The sequence below is a fragment of the Drosophila pseudoobscura genome, chromosome X (genome assembly GCF_009870125.1).
Source record: "Drosophila pseudoobscura strain MV-25-SWS-2005 chromosome X, UCI_Dpse_MV25, whole genome shotgun sequence".
Taxonomy (NCBI): domain Eukaryota; kingdom Metazoa; phylum Arthropoda; class Insecta; order Diptera; family Drosophilidae; genus Drosophila; species Drosophila pseudoobscura.
The window spans coordinates 18,955,133-18,968,936 of record NC_046683.1 but is presented as its reverse complement, the minus strand read 5'-3'; the positions used below and the strand labels follow the sequence as shown (position 1 = coordinate 18,968,936).

The following is a 13,804-nucleotide window of genomic DNA, read 5'->3' as shown; positions in this document are numbered from 1 at the left end:
TTGGCCTATGCTTCATAAACCACTGCCTAAGTGTAACGTGCAACCACGATGTAGGCGAGATGGTCCTCTCAGCTTGAAGCGGCACGCTGTCAATTTTCCGGCTACTGGCTCGTCGGCCACGAGTGTGGTGTTCTTGTATATTTGCTCCTAAGCTGAGGCCTACCCTATTATTATTTTACATTTAATGCGTGTCAATAAGCCATTTGAAACCGGACGGAAAGCACAACACCTAAAACGAAAGACAATAACTGCACTGGTGAACGGACAACGAAAAGAATTCCTCAGCTGTTCATGAGGAGTGATGTTCGCCCACCCTACCTTGGTCTTGTTGTGCCCGATAACACATGATTTGCTACAAGACCCCTTATATTATGGGGGACCTACAGGGGCTTGCTGCAGGAGATCAAACACTATAGCTTCTACTCACACATTATAAACGTTTATTCATTGCTTATGACTAAAATTTGTGATCCCCTGTAATTTAATGTACTCATCAGCTTCTCCCTTCCCCGAGTATTGGCTACGACTTAATTTTAAATAAGTTGAGTAAAGTACTGTAAATAAGTAAGAAGTTTAGGCTAGATATGAGAGAGAACAGATGATTTGAATAGGAGTGAAAGCAAAAGACATGTAAGAAAATTTTATGTGAGCATTCGCTGGGCATAGCGATCCACCAAAAGAGAAGGTGTAATGTACGAGAGGCGTAGGGAAAAGAATCAAGAGGTGAACTTTTTGATGCCCTCTCTTTTCATCCCACTAATTGGGTGCGCTCCCGTGGCGAACTTTCAGAGCATTCGCCCCACAAAAAGGTGGAAGATATTTTATTTATTCAATTAAAACGACTTACAGGAACCTCCATCGACGAAGCGCTTCCGATTTGGGCCCCTGAAAAGTTTGAGAAAAAAAAAAGAAGAACACACACAATTCGCACACACAAAAAAATGAGATGACGACCGAGTGGCTCATGCAGATCGAGTTAATTTTAACTGTGATTGTCTATCTCTTTTCTTCCCGTCCCTCACGCCGCCTTACATTCCTCTGCGCTCAGTTTTGCATTCCTCTTTGCAGATCAGCGGCGCTTATCGAGCACCGGTATGTGGGGGCTCGCCCGCAGCGGCAAAGTCAGGTGGAGAGAGATAGAAAGGGATAGAGAGCTAAAGAAGACTAAATGAAGAGGGAGAATAAAATAACCCGGGTAAAAATGCTTAGAGCATATGACTATGTTACGTTATTTGTTTCTTATATTTGCTATTTTTTTGGTTATTTTGAACTGGGCTGGCCTTCTGTGAGAAATTTCTAATTCGATCTGCCACTATTTGCCGCCACTGCAGAACACTTTTTTTCCTTTGCCTCCTCCCCTGCGCACGGGGTATGGACGCATACGCGGAGCGATGAAACAAGCCGACGCGGCTGCCGTCTGCCGGGCACTACTCGGCCTCTCCTCTCTGGCTCGCCGAATTGCTCCAAGGCGACGACCCAAAGCTCCGGCGAATTTCTATGAATTTCAGCTGGTGGTCATGGAAGACGAGCCTCCTCCAATTTAAAACCTAGGGAAATTTGCACACACAGAACACCTTTATACACTTTCGCTAGGCTGTCTTTTTTTCTCAACTTACCCAAACGGGTGACCCGTCGAAAGGGTGTATCGAAAAGGTTTCACTAATCACCGCCTCACTGCCTGGGCTACTTTTCACTTGTTATTGAATTTAGATGGTTTTTCTCTTTTTTTTTTTTTAATATTCAAATACTGCTGCCACTATAGAGGACACTTGGTGAACAAAATCCAATGCTGTCGACCAGGCGTCCAATGACATCTATTTATAGACTTTCATCTTGTCCGACTTCGCCTTCGAACTCGCTCTCCTTTCGACGAGGAAGTCTGACCTGGCTCTGACCCACTCTCTGATCCCAGGCCCTCTTTGCCGACTGTTAAAGAGAATTTGTCTTGCCTCTCGTTAGACGGTGCCTAATTTTCGGCGGACCCCAAAAACCCTAGGCCTCCTCACAGCAGCTACAAGCCTCACCGTACATCAGTTTGTCATTTAATGACGATTCATTTGGTTGAGTTTTGGGATTCTCATACATGAATTCATCCTCTTCTATCAGAATTTCTTTTTCTTCCACGTTTTCTGCCACTTTTCCTGCCACTTTTCCTACCACTTTTCCTGTCCCGTTTTCTGCCTCTTTTTCTGCCTCTCTTTCTTCCCTGCACAACGCTAACTTTGCAAGGTTAGCTTCCCTTTCACTCTTAAGGAGTCTACGCAAATGCCTATTGCTCATCATTTTATTTGAAATATATAATATATATTTGCAGGTACCTGTTGTGAGGAAAGGTATTCCCACACATAGGGGGCAGTATAGGGTTAAGCGCTAACGACCGTTATCCGGGGATATCCGGAGGCGGCGAATTCCCGAAAAGAGCTCTCCCGGGGTGCCAAGATGAGAGGGGAGGACCCCTGGAGAGAGAGCAGCGGGATGACGGGATCGGGCCGGCAGTGGCCCAGCGCATGTCCAAATATGGTCATGAGATCACGCCACCAGCCAGGTCCCGTTGGAGAGCGAGCAGCGGGATGACGGGATCGGGCCGGCAGTGGTCCAGCGCATGACCAAATATGGTCATAAGATCACGCCACCAGCCAGGTCCCGTTGGAAAGCGACAAGGGAATGAAGGAACGCCGATGGAAAAATACGGGCACCGCATGGCGGAAAGTGCCGTTAGCGCCAGGCGGCATCGGCGGCGCCGACGCAGAAGCGAGCCTATAAGAGGAGGGCCGCGACCAGAGAAGAGGACAGTCCACAGACGGAGCCAACAAGAGTGAAGTGAATAGTGAGCCACGAAAGTGAAACCAAGCAAAGGGAAAAGAACCGTAGAAAGCGAACGCGTTGTGTGAGGATTAAGAGGCGGACTCGAGCGTGCAGCCAAGAGCCAAAGACTCAAATCCCTTGAACCAACGGCGCCCCGCTTGAAGCGCATCCCTTCAGGAGTGAGGCACCCTCGGGCCGAAAAGCCAAGTGAGTCGAGTGAGAGTGAACGCGTCAGGCGCCTGACTGAGAGGTGGATTTGGGCCCCATGCCAAGAATCGCTAGCCCCAGTCAGTAGAGCCGGCGGTGCCACGCTTGGCGACGCCGTGGGGGGCCCAGGGAGCAACGCGCTCATCGGACCACAGAGGAGAGTCGGGAGGAGATCCAGCGCCGGAATCCGCGTAGCGTAAGATAGACTTAAGATACCAATAAAGCATTTTAACATACCAGTACAAGACCCAACCCGTGCCTTCTTACTTGTCGTCGGGGCAACATATAAATATTGTTGCAGCGAGCATACCGACCGCTGAGCCAGCCCAGCTGCATCAGACGGAGAAGAACGGTTCGTTACAACTGGCGCCCAACGTGGGGCCTTGCGACAAGTAAAAGACAAAGTGCATTTGGGAAGGGCGGTGCTGAGTTTGGTATCGCGAGGGCATAAAAATGAGGAGCCGACAATGGGTTCACTCATTGAGGAAAGAGGACTTGGTCCAGTGCGCGCGGGCGTGCGGTCTTCGATTGGAAGGTACGCTGACCGAGATGCGCCGAATCTTCAAGGAGTGGATTGAGAAGCACGGAGAGGAACCGGAGTATGCGGACGCGCTCGAGGCCTGGGAGATGAAGGCGGGAGGAGCCGTGACCGCGGCCCAGATGGAGGACGGGGCGGATCCATACGAGCGCCTGACGCTGCCGGCTAGTGCGGAGCAAGTAACGCTGTGGAGACGGCCGTCCGAGACCCAAGAGGAGCTCATCGCGAGCCTGGCGGTCCCGGTGAAAAGCCGGTCGCCTAGCCGACCGCGGGCAGAGAGTGGGGAGAGGCCCACCCGGCCAGCACAGTCGGGGCAAGGGAGCGCGAGAAACCCACAGAGGGAGGAAGAAGGGAGAGCAGGGGAGGATCATCGACGGGGACTCGAAGAACAAACCACGAGACCGTCCAGTTCGAGTTTTGCCCACGTCGCCAAGCAGGTCAGGGAGTGGTCGTTTCGGTTCGACGGAACGGCGAAACCACTCGAGTTTCTGGAACAGATCAAGTTGTCAGCCGACATGTACGGGTTGGAGTTGAATTTAATTCCGCGAGCCATGCCTGAGCTGCTAAAGGGTCGGGCGCTCATGTGGTTTGTAGCCAACAACAGGCAGTGGCAGACATGGAACGCATTTGCGCGTAGCTTCCAAGCATACTTCCTGCCGAGGGGGTATTTTGAAAAATTACTCCAGGAGGTGAGGTTGAGGAAGCAAAGATGGGGAGAGCCATTCAAGGACTACATGGTGGAGATGAAGACCCTCATGCGGCCACTAAAATGCACGCCCGAAGAGCAGTTGGAGCTCATTAGAGACAACAGCATGCCAGATTTGAGAGTGTTCATCCGGCCACATAGGTGCAGAGACCTGGACCACATGATGACGCTGGCCGACGAGTTTGAGGCTCTGGAGAGGGATCGGCTGGAGTTCCAACGAGAGTGTCCGGCGAGCAAAGCAAAAACAAATAATCCGTTCGCCCGTCCGACAGTAACGGAGATATGTCGCCGCTGCCAGGGCGAAACGGCAGCCAGCTCTGATTCGACAGGGGAAAGAAGGCCGGTCCCAACGCTGCGGGACGACCAAACGAACACGAACATAGAGGCGGGGTTCGTGAAAAACCCAGCCCAGGCGTGTCGACGATGCGGGAGTGACCGCCATTGGGCACAAGCATGCAATGGCCGACCTATAACGTTCTGCTGGAGGTGCGGCAAGGTAGGGGCCCCGACATGGCAGTGCTGCCCGAAAGCGGGAAACGCCCCGCGACCCAAGCCGCGGAGGGCCGTGCCAGGGTCGCAAGACGAAGCCCCCCAAAGCTCGTAGGAGAACTCACGGAGGAGGATGTCCAGCTGTCGGCGGTGGTGAGGATCGCGGGCAGCAACTGGAAAGCAACGGTCGATACCGGGGCGACAAGCAGTTTTATCAGCTGCGAGGCGGCGAGTAGACTGGGGGAAGAGAGGCGACAGAAAGAAACGAGGAAGCTGGTGCGGCTGGCTGACGGACGCAGCCGGGAAATCAATTCCCAGATCGAGGTGGAGTTGGCCTTCGGGGACAAGATCGTTACAATCCCGTTTCTCGTGATGCCCGGAGTAATAGATGAGCTGGTCCTGGGATGGGATTTCCTCGCCGCGGTCGGAGCAGAGGTGACCTGTGCGGGACACAGGGTTGTGATCCCTGCGAGAGGCCACCGCCAGGGGCGGTTGGAGGAGAAGTTGTCAGTGGCGGTGGTAGCGAACACGGAAGGGTCTGTCGGGCCCGCATCCGACGGAACGCGAGCGGAGGAGGGTTCGGTGGAAGACTTCCTGGCAAAGGAGTTGGAAGAGTTCCGAGAACTGAAGGGAGTGTCGAACATAGCTACACACACGATCACGATGAGTGATGCCCAGCCGGTCAAGCAGCGGTACTACCCCAAAAATCCCAAGATGCAAGCCGAAATCAACCAACAGGTTGACGAACTGCTGGAAAGAGGGTGCATTGAGCCATCGAAGAGTCCGTACAGTTCACCCATCGTGATGGTCAAAAAGAAGACGGGAAAGTGGAGATTATGCGTGGACTTCAGACAGATAAACGCGAAGTCCATCAAGGATGCATACCCCATGCCAAGAATAGACTATATTTTGGACCAGCTCAGGGAGGCACGGTTCATTAGTAGCTTAGACTTAAAGGACGGATATTGGCAGATACCACTGGAGGTAGGCAGTAGAAAATTCACCGCGTTCACGGTGCCCGGCAAAGGGCTGTTCCAGTGGAAGGTGATGCCATTCGGGCTCCACTCAGCCTCGGCTACGTTCCAGAGGGCATTGGATCAGGTGATAGGCCCCGAGATGATGCCACACGCGTTTGCGTACCAAGACGACATCATTGTCATCGGCCGTACCGAGGAGGAGCACAAGCGCAACCTCGAAGAAGTTTTTCGGCGGTTGAAGAACGCAAACTTGCGCCTAAATGTGGACAAGTGTCAATTTTTTAGGAAGGAGCTACGATACTTGGGGCATTTGGTAACGGGAGACGGAATCTGCACCGATCCCGAGAAAGTGGCGGCCATCAAGGAGTTGCAGCCGCCAGCAAGTGTCAAAGAGCTACGACAATACTTGGGCGTGGCCTCCTGGTACAGGCGGTTCGTAAAGGGATTCGCCACGTTGGTGCAGCCCCTCAGCACTTTGCTGAAGAAGAAGGCCAAGTGGGAGTGGTCAACGGAGCAGCAACAAGCGTTCGAGGACGTAAAAAGTCGGCTGACAGCAGACCCAGTGTTGGCATGCCCAGATTTCTCAAAGAAATTCGTGCTCCAGACGGACGCCAGCGACTACGGACTGGGGGCTATCCTGACGCAAGAGACGGAGAAGGGCGAAAGGGTCATCTCATACGCCAGTAGGACCCTGAACAGCGCGGAAAAGAACTATTCGGCGACCGAAAAGGAGTGTCTGGCCATTGTATGGGCTATAAGAAAGCTAAAGCCCTATCTGGAGGGATACCATTTCAAGGTGGTCACAGACCACATGGCGTTGAAATGGTTGAACAGCATCGAGAGCCCAACAGGGAGGATCGCTAGGTGGGCGCTGGAGCTACAACAATACGACTTCGAAGTGGCATACAGGAAAGGGCAGCTGAACGTAGTGGCGGACGCACTGTCCCGACAGCCATTGGCGGAGCGATGCCTGAGAACCACCGAGGAGGAAGCAGAGAAGGGACACGAACCGGAGGCAGTGTGCGGATGGATTAAAAAGGTCAAAGAGAGGATGAGGACGGAACCGAGGAAATATCCGGATTACGTCGAGGAAGCAGGCCGGGTATACCGGCACATCCCACACCGAGCGGGAGAAGAGGAAATAGCATCATGGAAGTTATGCGTTCCAAAGGGTCTAAGAGAGAGAGTCATAAGAGAGAATCACGACTCGCCGGAGGCGGGGCACGCGGGCGGCAGAAGGACGATGGCCAGAGTAGCCGCCCGGTACTACTGGCCGGGGATGCATCGAGATGTGAGGACATACGTGAGGAGGTGCAGGCGGCCGGAAAAATGCTGGCACGAGTGCCAGAGGAGCCGTGGGCAACGGTGTGCGCCGACTTTGTGGGCCCGCTGCCCAGGTCAAAGCATGGGAATGCCATGTTATTGGTGATGGTGGATCGGTTCTCGAAATGGACCGAGTTGGTCCCCATGAGAAAGGCCACGGCGGAAGCACTAACGAAAGCGTTCCGAGAGCGCATCGTGTCCCGGTTTGGCGTGCCGAAGGTGGTGATCACAGATAATGGCGTCCAGTTCACCAGTAGAGCGTTTAAGAGGTTATTGGAGCAGATGGGCGTACGGCATCAGTTCACGGCCCCGTACACGCCGCAGGAGAACCCGACGGAGCGAACTAACCGGACGGTGAAAACTATGATAGCTCAGTTCACCGAAGGGAACCAGAGGAACTGGGATGAGAAATGGCCAGAGATAATGCTGGCCGTAAATTCAGGGGTGTCCGAATCCACCGGGTTCGCGCCGGCGTTTGTGGTACAAGGGAGAGAGCCGAGGCTACCAAAGGCTCTATACGATGACGAAGCGCTGGGCACAGGACAGGGCACGCTCAATCCGGACGAGAACGCTGCCAAGTTGAGAGAGGTATTTCAACTGGTGAGGCGGAATCTCGAAAGAGCGGCGCAGGACCAGGCGAGGTATTATAACCTGAGGAGGAGAGCGTGGAAACCCACGATTGGAGATAAGGTATGGGCCAAGCAACACCATCTATCCAACGCGGCCAAAGGGTTTGCGGCAAAACTGGCCCCGAAATACGACGGTCCCTACACCATAGTGGATTTCGTGACCCCGGTCATTTGTAAATTGAAGAAGGACAGCGAGAAACGGACGCGGACCGCCCATATAGGGGACCTGAAGCCACAACCCGGGGAAGGAACCCCTGAAACAGGCCCTGGAACCGAAGCGTAGACGACGCACAAGGAGGGGCAACGAGCAAGGCATACGGAGAGGGATGGACGAGCACGAAAGACAGAAACTAGCGGCAGGGGCGGAGAGGAGAGTCCCAACTGGATGCCACGCAGGACAAGGTCGTACAGGATGAGCCTACAACTAAGGTTCGGTAAAACTCAGAACCACGCGTGTCACGCAGGACAGGAATCGCTCACAAGGGAGGAGCGGGCGGCCCAACTAGATGCCACGCAGGACAAGGCCATACAGGATACTCTTACAACTAAGGTTCAGTAAAACTAAGCTGCAGACGGCGGCCGGCGGACCAATGAAGCTGGACCTACAAAAAAAAAGGGAGGATTAGCTCGTCAGCCAATAGGAACGGAGCAAAGGCAAAAAGGGTAGAATATACCCGGGTTACCACTAGCCCAGGGGGGGGGGGGGGGGGGGGGGGTGGCGCGTTGCGTGGTGTGCCGACGGACGAGGGGGCACCCGAGAAGGGGTTCCGAGATGAGGAGAAGTCCGGGTCCGGGTCCAGGACATCGAAGCCAGCTGCTAACGTCGGGGATGGCGGGACAAAAGCGGATGCCGCCCGTGCGCGGCCTACCGGCTGGGGAATCGGATGATCCCTGGGTCCGAGGCGCTGCACGGGGGTGACATCCGCGTCTAAGCCGATCCAGAGACGGGCGGAGCTGGCCACGGGGGGCGGGCCGATGTTGGCAGCACGGGCGAAAGGTCGGAGGACCTGTTGATCACGGGCTGGAAGATCGGTCAGCACCCTGGATCGGAACCCAAGGACGGGCTGAAAGAAAAGGCAAGGTGAGATGAGGAACCCAAGAACTCGGGAAGCTTACCAGATTCAAGCGAAGCCAAACAACACGTCGCCAGACCTGGAAGTAGAAAGGGCCAAATAAAAAAAAAATAAAAAAAGGAGGAAGAAGTGGGAACCGAAGGAAGGCTTACAAAACCAGGGGGCACCCTAGGGTTAACGCGGCGAGAGGCGCGGATAACTTTCAAAACGGGAGCGAGCGAGAGAGCCAGCTGGAAGGCAAGAGAGAGCCGTCCCACGGGCCCATGTAAGGCACCGTTACAGGGAACGGTGAGCACCGGCACGAGCCCTTATAAAGGAGGGGGCAGCGCGCGATCAGGTCTTTTCAAAGTGGACCACGTGGAAGAAAAAAAAGTGTAAGATGCAGCATCATTTAATAAGATACTTGACGGAGCAGCGAAAATGGATTCGCCGCGGGTATCCGGCCATGGGTGACATGCAAAGGGCGAGCAGGAGTAGGTCCCCGAAGCTGCAGCTATTGGCCTCACCGCTGGTGTCGACCGCGGGACCCACGGGACCGACGATGTCCCCGGTGGTATCGCCGGGGTACACCGATGCGGGAAGCGATCTGGAGTTGGTGAGCTGGGAGCCGGCACCGCGGAGGAAACGCGCACACGACCAGCAGACGCGACCAGCAGACGCGAGGAGCCTCGCATCAGCAAGCGCGAGGAGCCCCACACCGGCAAGCGCGAGGAGCCCCGGACCAGCAAGCGCGAGGAGCGGCCTGAGAGAGGAAGGAGGGGGCGCACAACGCGGAAGGAGGAGCCCAGTGAGAGGGCCTCGAAGCGGGCGTTCACCCGGTCGACGCGTACGGCCAGGGAAGAGGAGTCGTCGGCACGCACAAGGGGGAGGTCGACGGCGCGGCAAAGGGATCAGCGACCGACAGACCCACAGGTCGAGGAGCGGCAGCCAACGCCGATCGAAACCGCGGTCAAGGAGCCGCAGGCAACGCCGGCTGACGCCACGGAAGACAACGCGGCCGCTGAGGCACGACGCCTCGCGGAATGGCACCGGCGGTTCGCGCTGGCCGCGGCGACGGAGGAGCGGAGGCAACGGTGTGTGGGAGGACGCCCTGGCGCTGGCAAAGAGGCTGAAGGCCACGCAGGAGGCCGAGAAGGAGGCGCAAGAAGCGGAGGCAGAGCGCCACAAACGAGACGTCGCGCACCAATGGAGGTGCATTAGCAAGATAAACGCAGCGGAGGAAAAGGAGAGGGCGCGTCTGCGTACGGAAGCGGAGAAGGCAAGGGCGACGCGGGCGGAGGGCGCGGCAGGCGGGCTGGCGGTGATCTCCAGCGATGAGGAGGAGGCGGAGTGCCCACCAGCGCCGAAGGCGGCCCGAGTCCAGTCGCCCGAAGAGGAGTGGCAGGAGAGGCTACGGCGAGCCGAGGTGGAGGAGGAAGAGCTTTGGCAGCCACCCCCTGAATACGTCGAGTCCGAGGAGGAGCCACGGCCGCAGGCCCCACCGTCACCGGGGGCAGAGGAAGAGCCGCTCCAGAGTCGGCCGCCGGACGACAACGCGCGCGGCCAAGGGGATCAGCAGCCGCGGCAGCAGCCGCAGCAGCAGCGTCAGCAGCAGCAGCAGCATCAGCAGCATCAGCAGCATGAGCAGCAGCAGCAGCACTGGCACGGACCACAGGGAGCTGCCATTGGGCCGTTCGTCTCGCAGGAGGTGCGCTCCGCGGTAAGAGACGGCATGTTGTGGCACGTGCAAACGCTGCACATATCGTGGGCCTCGGGGCCCGCGCCTCAGCAGCCCGGGCAAGAGCCGGGGGAGGCGCGACTGTGGGAAGAGGCACCACGCGCCAGTGACGAGCGGGACCCGAGGCGGCGGGCACGGCCACAGGGGTCGACAGGCCCAGCGGCAGCACCCACGGCCGAAGAGGGCGAGACGGAGGGGACAGCGAACGCGACAACATCACTGTCGGCGGAGGGCCCAGCGGCGGTACCCGTAGTCGAGGCGGCGACCGACGGCGAAGCGGGTGACGGCGCGGGAGCAACGGCGGAAGCGGAGAAGGACGAGGCAGCGGAACGCCACTCACCTGAGCCATGGGAGAGAGGACCGTGGCAATGGCCGGAACCCAGCCATGGCGAGCGACCGAAGCTGGGCCGACAGGCGTCGTGCCCAGGGGAGCGGGCGGAGGCGCGCCGGCCCGAGCTCCAGCGCCAGGCATCGTGGCCCCAGACGAGATCGGCGGACAACGCACGGTGGCGGCCCGGCAACCGCGAGGAGTGGCCGGCCGTCGTCACGCGCTCCCTCGCGCGGATAAAGCCAACCTCAAGGAGGGTGAAGCGCCTGGTCAACGACGGTGGCGTCCGGTACCGGCTGTTGGTGTCCACCGATCGGCAGGAGGTATTCCGGGCTGAGTACTGAGGAGGGGAGAAGAGTAGAGAAGAGGAGTGAAAAAAAAGGGAAGCAACGGAAAACGAAAACAATAAAAAAAAAAAAAAAAATATATTATGAAAAAAAAAACACGGTCTTACCTGGCGGCCGAGGAACGGCGGGGCATCGGGTAAGCTTGAATGAAGGCGGCGGAGGGCGGCAAAGCGGGAGAAAAACTTACCCGAAGCATCCAGAGGGCAGGCGGAAGGCGGGCGCGCCAGCGGAGGGCGGTAGGGAAGACCAGACGCGCACAAGAAAAACAAACAAAACGTCCGGTATCGCGAGGAAATAGTACGTTTTCCAGTCCATTGAGGGATTCGCGATCCGGAAGTAGAGTACGCACGCTGCGACATATCGAGTAGATCGCAAAGACGTCCCTACGCTTTATCGAGTGGAGCGTAAGGGCAACTCTGTGTCATATCGAGTAGGTCAGAATAGCGACCATTACCCATATCGGGCGGGGGCGACAGAAGCTCCTCCGCGAACCATCGATAGGGGGAAATCGAATCGATCGCACGCATCGAAGAGATACGGCAACACCGCCAGGCGCAAGGCCGAAAGAGGGCGCCAGGGACCCCGGTCGAGAACAAAGCACGCGCGCGCCGGTCGCGCGGGTATTTTTGAAACATCCCAAACCTGGGTCGCGGAAAACCGGGGCTTTTCCGCCAATAAAAGAAAGGGGGAAGTGTGAGGAAAGGTATTCCCACACATAGGGGGCAGTATAGGGTTAAGCGCTAACGACCGTTATCCGGGGATATCCGGAGGCGGCGAATTCCCGAAAAGAGCTCTCCCGGGGTGCCAAGATGAGAGGGGAGGACCCCTGGAGAGAGAGCAGCGGGATGACGGGATCGGGCCGGCAGTGGCCCAGCGCATGTCCAAATATGGTCATGAGATCACGCCACCAGCCAGGTCCCGTTGGAGAGCGAGCAGCGGGATGACGGGATCGGGCCGGCAGTGGTCCAGCGCATGACCAAATATGGTCATAAGATCACGCCACCAGCCAGGTCCCGTTGGAAAGCGACAAGGGAATGAAGGAACGCCGATGGAAAAATACGGGCACCGCATGGCGGAAAGTGCCGTTAGCGCCAGGCGGCATCGGCGGCGCCGACGCAGAAGCGAGCCTATAAGAGGAGGGCCGCGACCAGAGAAAAGGACAGTCCACAGACGGAGCCAACAAGAGTGAAGTGAATAGTGAGCCACGAAAGTGAAACCAAGCAAAGGGAAAAGAACCGTAGAAAGCGAACGCGTTGTGTGAGGATTAAGAGGCGGACTCGAGCGTGCAGCCAAGAGCCAAAGACTCAAATCCCTTGAACCAACGGCGCCCCGCTTGAAGCGCATCCCTTCAGGAGTGAGGCACCCTCGGGCCGAAAAGCCAAGTGAGTCGAGTGAGAGCGAACGCGTCAGGCGCCTGACTGAGAGGTGGATTTGGGCCCCGTGCCAAGAATCGCTAGCCCCAGTCAGTAGAGCCGGCGGTGCCACGCTTGGCGACGCCGTGGGGGGCCCAGGGAGCAACGCGCTCATCGGACCACAGAGGAGAGTCGGGAGGAGATCCAGCGCCGGAATCCGCGTAGCGTAAGATAGACTTAAGATACCAATAAAGCATTTTAACATACCAGTACAAGACCCAACCCGTGCCTTCTTACTTGTCGTCGGGGCAACATATAAATATTGTTGCAGCGAGCCTACCGACCGCTGAGCCAGCCCAGCTGCATCAGACGGAGAAGAACGGTTCGTTACACTGTTTATATTAATTTGATTTATTTATTAATTCTTTTCCACTATTTTAATAAATGTTTACACAAAAGACTCTTCCAGCGATTAGATGTTGTACAGAAGTGAACAAAATCAACGCATAAAGCAAACGAGGAGAACAAATGCATTTTGTTTGTGTAAATTCTTGTCTCTTTCATCCCACGAGCGCAACTACAGTAAAATATCGCGATTAACTTACCATTTCGATGCTTATTGCATGTCGTGGCTCGGTAAAAACTAGCTGAGTGGGCACTGTAACTCCACGGAATTGCGGTTATTTGCCGACTTCAAAAACAAACCGAAGGCGGCTTCGTTTTTCGGTTCTTTTTCGACTGGTCCGCGTTTGCTTCCCGCGTAACTAGTAGCTACCTTTGCGGTTTTTTAGCGGTTTTTGGCGGCGTCCCTGCCTGAATGTGTGTGAGTGTGTGGGTGAAGGCGTCATTTCTGGCTAGGATTGGCGGCTCAATTCGATCCCGGAGGACCCTGTCCCCGAATCGACGGTCGAATTCGATCACCGTCCTCTCGAGGGAGCTCACTGCGGAGTCCATCTCCGCCAGGTCCGCATCCCCCTCGGAGTCGAGCATTGACTCGTTTTGGAACCGACCATGGGGCCTGGTGGACACTTCCGAGTCGGAAAGTAGGGACACGTACTCACCGCCCTCCTCGTCAGATGTCTGTGTAGCCGGACTGAGCGTTGTCTAAATTGGAGCAACTGCATCCTGGCCTGGTCCAGTGGCGTCAATTGAGTTTTTCTTCGTCATTTTTATGGTCTGCAGCTTGGTTCGGCTGCGTTGTCGAGATGGGAAAAAATGGCTTCCACTTTCACTGGCGTCGGTTTTATATTGTTTTATATTAGCACAATTGTTTATTAATTAATGTTCATCTTCCCGATCAACATATATTTATC

At 56.1% G+C, this 13,804-nt stretch overlaps 1 protein-coding gene across 1 annotated transcript; it reads right to left on the bottom strand.

Moving 5' to 3' along the window:
- Window positions 1–1,251: 1,251 nt before the first annotated feature.
- LOC117184618 (uncharacterized) lies at window positions 1,252–11,707 on the bottom strand. Its single transcript, XM_033383096.1, has 5 exons — window positions 11,247–11,707; window positions 10,805–11,132; window positions 8,791–8,826; window positions 8,358–8,738; window positions 1,252–8,276 (listed from the first exon to the last, which is right to left on the bottom strand). Exons 1-4 carry the CDS (start codon window positions 11,496–11,498, stop codon window positions 8,689–8,691), a joined length of 666 nt encoding a protein of 221 aa, XP_033238987.1. The 5' UTR covers window positions 11,499–11,707; the 3' UTR covers window positions 1,252–8,276; window positions 8,358–8,688.
- Window positions 11,708–13,804: the final 2,097 nt, after the last annotated feature.

Bases quoted from the DNA above. Each gene is read 5' to 3' on its own strand.
- LOC117184618 (XM_033383096.1), bottom strand. From the start codon at position 11,498: ATGTCGCAGCGTGCGTACTCTACTTCCGGATCGCGAATCCCTCAATGG. The intron at 11,133-11,246 runs GTAAGACCGTGT...TCCCCTCCTCAG, and splicing joins CGCCGTTCCTCGGCCGCCAG to TACTCAGCCCGGAATACCTC. The intron at 8,827-10,804 runs GTGAGTGGCGTT...TTCTACTTCCAG, and splicing joins TCCTCTCTCCCATGGCTCAG to GTCTGGCGACGTGTTGTTTG.